Consider the following 8,382-nt stretch of genomic DNA (forward strand, 5'->3'; position numbering starts at 1 on the left):
AAAAGTACAGAAAGAAGAATATAGATTCGGCCGATCTAACTTACATCTATCATTTTGGTTATTAATTTGAAATAAAATTATTAGAAATTAATAATTATTTGTTAAAGGTAAAGGATTTTCCATATAACATAATAATAGAGATTGAATTTGATTTGTTGAAGCAAGTATGGTGGGCCAGGTGAAGAGTTTAGTTTAGTGGGCCGTAGAGAGAGTGTATGGTACAAGCGTGAATAAGAATCACGTATACGCTCGTCGATGTGCGAACACGTGTATGGTGACGTGGAACCTTTTGGTTTGGCGCTTCCCCCTCTTCTCCCTCCCACTCTCTCTGTGCGGAAGCTAAACTCTTTTTCCCTCGCTCCCCGTTTTCTAGAGAGAGAAGGTAGAGAGAGAGAAAATTGCGGCACCGGCGGAGAAAGCTTTGTGACTTCGGCGGCGGTAATACAAATTAGCTTTTCTTCTTCTTCATCACCATTGCAGGTAGTCGGAGTTATTTGGTTGCTGCTTCTTTTTCTGTTAATTTTTGGTTCAGAATTGTTGGAGCTTCTTCGTCGCCGGAGATTTGGTCGGCGGTCCGAGAGCCGAAGGTACGCTGAGTAGGAAGCCTGATTTGTTGAATCGTGGTTTGAGTAGGGGATTTGCTCTGTGAAATTTTGATGTTGGAGATGAAATTTGCGTTGATCTATAGAATTTGTGTTTGTTTCTGCCGTAGAATTCTATGATGATTTCACTTGAATTGAGACAGCGCGACTGTGTGTGCGTGTGTGATGTCAAACAAGGTTAATTGCAAATTTACAGTAAAAGGCGGAATATTACAATCTAGAAATTCTCCATTTAGATTAAAGTTTCAAGTTGCAGTTACAAGGGTAATTTTGTCAGAACACTTCGGTTATCTTGGATTGAGAAGGCTCCTTTAGAGGTTCGGTTTATCTTCGTAATACTGGATGGGGTTGGGAAAAGACAATAATGTCCATATGGACGGACCCTTTTTCCCCTTTTATTTTTCTTCTTATTTAAGTTCAATATTTTAGTTGGGAACCAAACCTGCTCTGCATTCGTATTTAATATTGTTGTATTTTGGCTTTACTAGGAAGATCTGCCACATTTTCAAGTCAAATCACTGATGGTTGTTGGTCTAACACAGCTTAGTTGAGTTATCTGTTAAAACATATTTCCCGAGCATGATACGTGGTTCTTGGGAAGGTTGGGGCTAAGGCTCTGTAATTATGTTAAATTCGTTACTGAACGTTTGCCATGTCTTACCAGAGTTTAGTTTGGTAATTGCGTATTGCTGATGTTCTAGATCTAATGAGCAAAATACAGAGAATAACTTTTATCTCTCCTTACTAATTAGATTGGCAAAAGAAACCTGCCGGCATAGAAATTCTTAACTTAGGATTTGTTAAGCTTGAGTTGAGTGTGGAACGGGACTTTTAATGTTGGACCTGATGGTGTGTCAGATTTAGAAGAATTTTCTTTCTTGTTTGTTTGCTGGTTTTAGGCCAAAAGACCATTCTATGTATGACTCCCAAAGAATTTGTAAATGAATTCCATAGCTCCTACCCCTCTTAGCTATGTCTCCAGCTTATCATGTAAACATAAATCCCTTGGCTTTGAACTTAAACCTGCCGTTGGTAATTGCGTGTTCTTCATCAAATTAAGTGAGTTGACGAGTGTTCTTCTCATCAACTATGGGTGGAATATACAGTTGCGTACAAATGCTTTTTTAATTTAATTAAGCATGAAGAAAGAAGAGACCAAAAGAAAAATGCAGAGAGTGATGGTAATATAGCTTCTTTGTGTATAATGATGAAGAATAAAAATGAGTTCAAAAAATAATATTACAACCAATATGATCCTGCTTAATGAAAATAATATCTGCAGCATCCAATCATCTATAAATTGTAGATTCAATCAAGAATTTATTCATAGAGAATTATAGAATAGCTAGTAACAAAGAATTTTAGAATATTTGATAATTCTAGAAGATGCTAAAACTTTTGTGTGTATATTTTAACAATTCGCTCAAACTCAACATGATAAAAAAAGGATGCCAACTTGAGTTTGACAACAAGATGTCAATGACGTTAAGTAGATAGTGGCTGAATTATGGTTGATGAACCATTGGTCCATTGAAGAAAAATTACCGGCCAAAAGAATCAGCTTGAACAGAGCATCCTTAATGCTCACAAACACCGGGTTACAAGATTCGTGTACAAGTATGATGAGAAGACTCGTAGTGCACAAGTTTAGGGGGAATGAGATCACAGAGTAAAAATAAGCATCAGAATCAGTAAACTCTCTCTAATATCATGTTAGAAAACACAAAAGAAGAAGAATGTAGGAAATAAATGCAGTAAAAATTTCTCTATATATCATGATGAAAGAGAAAAGGAGAACAAAAGAAATATTAATAGAAAAAAATTCATAATTTGTAATAAATGAAACTGTATAAAAGCTAATAATCAAATAAAGAATATAATCCTACAAAAATGTAAATAATATCTGGAAAATTTATTCGTTCATAAATAATAAATCCAGTCATACATATAAGATAGAGGATCGTAGAATATTTGATATCCGAAGATCCTAGAATATTTGATGGAGATGCCCAAGGATCCTAAAATATCTATTGATTATATTCTAACAAAGCTCAGGTTTGTTAGAATTGAATCCCTTGTAAGCTGGTATGACTTGAATCCCTTGGTTTTCAGGTTCCATGGCTTCTGCCACTAATAGCTTTGTTTTCAGTATATGTTATAAATTGAATCCCTTGGTTTTCTATTTAACCTTTCATTTGAATGTTGCAACCTTTATCAAATCAAACCAGCTAAATTTGAGAATACTTTCCAGTTGCCATGAGATATGACTTGATGACTTGAACGTGTTGTTTCCAATAAATGCTTGTCAGCTGTCCCAAACGGAAAGTTGGTTTCTGATGATAGCATTTCTTTCTTTCTGTCTTTTAAATAGAAATAAAGTTTGTCGTGCTGGACTGCTTATCAAAACTAATATTTTTTTTTTTATCTTGTAAGCTGTAGTCCTGCTCTTAATTTGATATTAATTGTTTGGTTGCTTGAATAGGTAGCTATATATCAAGCTCGCAGCATATTTTTACCTGGCCAACTAATGAACTTCATTTCATAGAATTGTATCAAGAATTAGTAATGCCTTTATATTCTCATACATGTATGACATATTCAGCTTGAACGTCATTTATTTGTTGATGAGATATTATACTATTGTGTAATGTGATAATTATTTAAAAGACGCATAAATCCTACACATTGTAGAGACTTCTAAACTGGATTCTGCACCTTTTTGTTGTTCCTTGCTTGACATGCTATCCTTTAGGCAGCCGATTGTTCAATCTGAGGCACAGGATAGATTGTAGTTGAAACTATTTTCACGGGACTTCTGAATCAGTCAAGAGATAGAGTTGTTGCTTGACCATGGGAAGTAGTGAAGAGATAAAGCCTTTGAAGCCTGAGAAACAATCATCTCCTCCCCAGGTAAGCTAGGATTTCTACCCAAATTTAGGAATATTTTCTTGACATTTGTTGTCTTAGAATGGTAGATATGTAACTTGAGGAAAGAGTGGTGGGACAACTGGATGTGCTTTAAGCATCAACTGAACAGTTTCACCATTTTCTGTTACCATCACTTGATGTTGATTACCGAGCATTGCTAATTTCTTTTATATTGACAGGACCAGACCAATGTTCATGTCTATCCAGATTGGGCAGCCATGCAGGTTTTCACTCTGAATCCTCTTAATTTTTGGATATATGTGATTGATCAAACATGGTTATCCATCACATGAGTTATCCGTTTTGACGCAATGATTAAATGTAGCCTTTGCAATTTCAGGCATATTATGGACCCAGAGTTGCTGTCTCGCCATATTTTAATTCTTCCATTGCCCCTGGTCACACTTCTCACCCGTATGTGTGGGGACCACTGCAGGTATTGTCGAAGTCTGCGATGTAGTTTGAAGTTTCAATTGCATTTGCATTCAAGTCACAAAAGTTTTTTTTTTTTTTTCCTCTCTCTCTGTGAAAGAAGGTTTACGCAATGTTTATGAAGTAAATTTGTCTCCCATCCCTCAGATTACATGTAACTTAAAAGTATTTGATCACGCAGCCTGTGATGCCACCATATGGGGCGCCTTATGCAGCAATCTATGCACATGGAGGTGTCTATGCACATCCTGGAGTTCCTCTTGTAAGTTTGCTTTCTAAAAGTTCTAGTTTGCTTTATGACAGAATCAGTAGAGTTAACTAGTCTTAGACCGTTTCTTATCAAGTTCACATGGTGCTCGAGTTACAAGTTCAGGTGTTGCTTGAGTTACAAGTTCACGCAGTGCTTGAGTTATGAGTTCACGTGGTACTCCGGTTACTCACTGTTTAGGAAAGTAAATGGTTTTGATTGAACCAACAGTAAATTGCATAATGACACAAGCATTCACGTGGGGTGTTTAGTTTCTTCATGACAAATATGGCCGTCAATCAACTCCCCACTTTTCCATGTATAAAGTTCCGTCCTCATGAAATTATGTATTTGATGTATAAAAGGAAACCATCATATTCTGATTGAGCTGTATCAGATATGTGATAGTTCTTCGTATTACTACTGTCAAGGGGTTTTATGTTCTTCTGTTAAGGAAACCTTGAGATTTAAAGAGGTTGTTGTCTTTCCTTGTTGATCAGTGGACATGGATGGATTTTCTATCTTATTTTCATTGACAACACAGGCAGGTACTCCAAATGTGGAAACACCTACAAAGTCATCTGGACATACAGATAAAGGCTTGATGAAGAGGTTGAAAGGGTTTGACGGGTTGGCAATGTCAATAGGCAATGGAAATGCTGACAGTGCCAATGGCGGAGCTAATCATGTGCACTCACAAAGGTTGGTTTTACTTAACATTTGTTTTTTTTTTTCTTTTTTTTTTTTGATAACCAACATTTGTTGTTAATGTTGTAAAATTTCCCCTCATCATATTCCCAGAGCAATATAATATATTTTGAGTTAGGAAGTCTGCCTTCTTTTACTCATAGCAAGGTTAACCTGGTTTGGTATGATTGCATGGACAGTGAGGAGACAGAAACTTCTAGCGATGGAAGTAATGGAAACACTGGACGGGTAAGGGTTTGTCTGTTTTCTTAAGCATTTTCACATTTTGGTTAATATCCATGTACATTATGGCTAAGAGCAGGGGCGGATGCAAAGGAGGGCATGGGGCTGGGCTGTGCATGAGCTTTTATATATTTATATATATATATATTACTATTTTAAGTTATATATATATATATTTTACTATTTAGCTGGGGCTGGCACGGGCTGAAGCCCGTGCCAGCCCCCCCCCTACATCCGCCCCTGGCTAAGAGTTTTGCAAATCTTAGTTGTTTGCCCACCTTGTGTCAGGGGAATCAAAATGGTCGAAAAAGAAGCTGTGAAGAAAAGCCAACTATTGGTAAGATTCATTTTCCGTTTTCTTAATGAACATGACTGGCTCCTTTTCTCGTACATTATGCCCAGATGGGATGTGCGCCACGATAAGAAAAACTGAGTGCAATGATTAGATTTGGCCTTCACGCCAATTGAATGGTTTACATACATTCTGGTAAATATTTTAGTTGTCAAAGCCAAGAGATAATGGATATCCTTAGTGCATGAGGCTCACGACTTTGTAGAAAAAAGTTCTGCACTCATGTCATCGTTGATTGCTGGAAGGAGTGAGTGGGTAGGCCCTAAAGGCATGGTTCATCATGTTCCGCTTTAGTTTTAAGCTTTTAACACGCAGCAATCTGCTTCCTAAACTTGTGACTTGTAGTGCCAATTTGCAAATGATGCTGCATATGTAGGTAAATATATTATATACACTCATGAGTAACACAAATGTGTCAGTATGTTATAATGTTTGGTAAACATATCTAAGTTCTCTCAAAATTGTAAGTGATTCAATCCTGAATTTGGTGGTCTGTGACTCTGCTTCTAATTAAATAACCATATGAAGCGCCCCTTAATTTTCATGCTTATACATTATCTTTGATGCCAACTAATTACAGCAGAGAGGTCTTCTTCCAAATAGCTTGATAAATAAATACAGGATAGTTTGATAAAAAAAAATTTCTGTACCTGAAGTGCTCCAGTCAAAGCGCTATTTCACCATATGAACAAAAGTGAGAACATTTAGAAGGAAAAAGAGATGGATGCTATGTGGGAACTTTTTTGGGATTTAATTTCTTTATTATTTGATTATTTTGTTTGTTCTTAATAATTGGTTGCAATGGAATGACAGAAAATCATCACAATCCACTTCCAGCAGGTGAATCAAATGGAGCTCTTGGTAAAGTCGGTGTCCCTCCTTCTAGTGTTTCAGGAAATTCTGCAGGACCTATTGTGGCATTGGAGCTTAGGAATCCTTCAAGTGCAAAGGAAAGTCCAGCTAGTACTCCAGTGACTCCACAACCTTGTAGCATGGTGCCAAATGATGCCTGGCTACAGGTACAATGTGCATATGATCCTCCTCTGTCTTTTCAGGTCTACATTCTCCTTCTGTATCAATTTGACACATATATGCCACGGTCTTTTTCTCTGAATTTTCAATTGAGAAATATACATTTGAACAATGTGTGCTTTTTCGTGTTTCTGGTGTATTTAAGAGTGAAAGGGAGCTCAAACGGGAAAAAAGGAAACAGTCTAATCGAGAATCTGCAAGAAGGTCGAGGTTAAGGAAGCAGGTACAGTAAATATGCAATCGTGCTCTTAAATTTGTTTCTAAAGTCGTTATATTCTCTGTAGGTCCATAGAATCTGGTGGACTGATTATATTCATGATTTTAGCTGATGCCTCTCCCCTTTTTTAGCTGATTTTAGTTGTTTCCCTTGTTTGCTTGTTCTTTTCGTTGTCCAGGCTGAGGCCGAAGAACTTGGAAGGAGAGTGGAATCCCTCTCTGCTGAGAACACCACACTCAAGTCAGAAATTAATCGACTCACTCAGAATTCAGAGAAACTGAAGCTTGAAAATGCCATCTTGATGGTATAACCTCACTTGCTTTCGTTTTCTCCTACCAATTTTGTTGCTTTGTCTTTTCACTTTGCTAGGAGCTCAAAAAAGGGGCTTCCATGCGCAGGATAAGCTGAAAATTGCTCAAGGAGGACGAATAGGAGAGACAGATTTAACCAGCGTAGATGACAAGAGAGTGCCTATCAGCACAGAGAACCTACTGTCCAGAGTCAACAATTCTGGATCTGTTGATCGAAGCGATGAAGGGGACGAACAGTATGTGAAAAACTCCGACTCAAAGCTTCGTCAGCTCCTCGATGCAAATCCCAGATCAGACGTGGTGGCCGCGAGCTGATCAGCGTAACCGTAACTCCTCACCATCTCATAGTTCGAAATTTTAAGTTGTTCAGGTAGTTTTGGCATAATTACAAGCCCAAAATTACCACTAACAAAGGAACATAGTTGCAGAAAATAGGGAGCAACAATACAAGACTCTGATTTCAAGTGCTTGTGGGTTGTGAAGTAAGCTCTCTCTAGGCAGAGCTGGAGTGTGTTTTATCAGATATAGAGTTGATGTAAGTTGGAAGTATCTATATTAGGAAGTGTTGTTATTAGAGATTTATGTATCTGCTTTATGTAATGTATTTGGCCAGATTAATTTGTGAGAGCCATCTATGAAGTTTTATAAACATTTGCTGACCTTTTGGAATGCCTCCTTCCTTGTTGAACTTTATGGTTCTCTATTTTAGAAATTTTTTTGTAAATGTGTTATCGCTAATTGAAATTTTGAATTGTTAAAAGACGAGTTTATTGAATCAATAAAACTCACTTAAAAGTGATCTAATTGAGGTTTCAAGTTTAAATCCAGTATTTATGTGATGTATGAAAATGTGTAGAGAGTTTATAAATTATTGGGTTATTTAATAGAATGATTTGTTAAATAAATTTTTAAGACTAGGTTAATCTTTTATCTAGGATTTAGTTTTCTGTTTAAATAAAAAATTGTGATAGTTTGTCCCATTAATACCTTTTATATACTTATTGAAGGAGAGTGAGTATCTAGTCATAATATTGAGATGACTGTGAAATTTGATATTTTTATAATTCTCTTTTGATTTCAATAATTTTATACAAACTAAAATCAAATTGTAGATTATTTCTCTCAAAATTTTTAAGTTAAATTATTTTTTCAAAATTTATAAATGAATCAAAACAAAAATAAAATTCATCTAAACTCAATTAGATAATGATTTTTTATCCTATTTGATTATGGAAAGAATGGGTAAAAAGTCTATTTTTCCTTTCCCAACACATAATTATCCGACCTCATCTTAAATTTAATTTAATAAATAAAAAATATTATTTAGATAT

At 36.1% G+C, this 8,382-nt stretch overlaps 1 protein-coding gene across 10 annotated transcripts; it reads left to right on the plus strand.

Moving 5' to 3' along the window:
• The first annotated feature begins 291 nt into the window (after nt 1–291).
• On the plus strand, nt 292–7,739 carry LOC127787219 (common plant regulatory factor 1-like). Of its 10 annotated transcripts, none has more exons than XM_052315149.1 (13): nt 292–438; nt 533–587; nt 3,355–3,512; nt 3,710–3,754; nt 3,871–3,966; nt 4,110–4,224; nt 4,710–4,911; nt 5,097–5,145; nt 5,428–5,476; nt 6,305–6,546; nt 6,669–6,746; nt 6,919–7,044; nt 7,139–7,739. In XM_052315149.1, exons 3-13 carry the CDS (start codon nt 3,453–3,455, stop codon nt 7,364–7,366), a joined length of 1,290 nt encoding a protein of 429 aa, XP_052171109.1. In that variant the 5' UTR covers nt 292–438; nt 533–587; nt 3,355–3,452; the 3' UTR covers nt 7,367–7,739. The 10 variants fall into 10 exon arrangements, with proteins under 10 accessions (XP_052171109.1, XP_052171111.1, XP_052171117.1 ...); XM_052315151.1 differs by having other exon boundaries at nt 3,359–3,512; XM_052315157.1 differs by having other exon boundaries at nt 301–587; nt 7,123–7,269.
• Nucleotides 7,740–8,382: the final 643 nt, after the last annotated feature.

The sequence above is a fragment of the Diospyros lotus genome, chromosome 12 (assembly GCF_014633365.1).
Source record: "Diospyros lotus cultivar Yz01 chromosome 12, ASM1463336v1, whole genome shotgun sequence".
NCBI lineage: Eukaryota > Viridiplantae > Streptophyta > Magnoliopsida > Ericales > Ebenaceae > Diospyros > Diospyros lotus.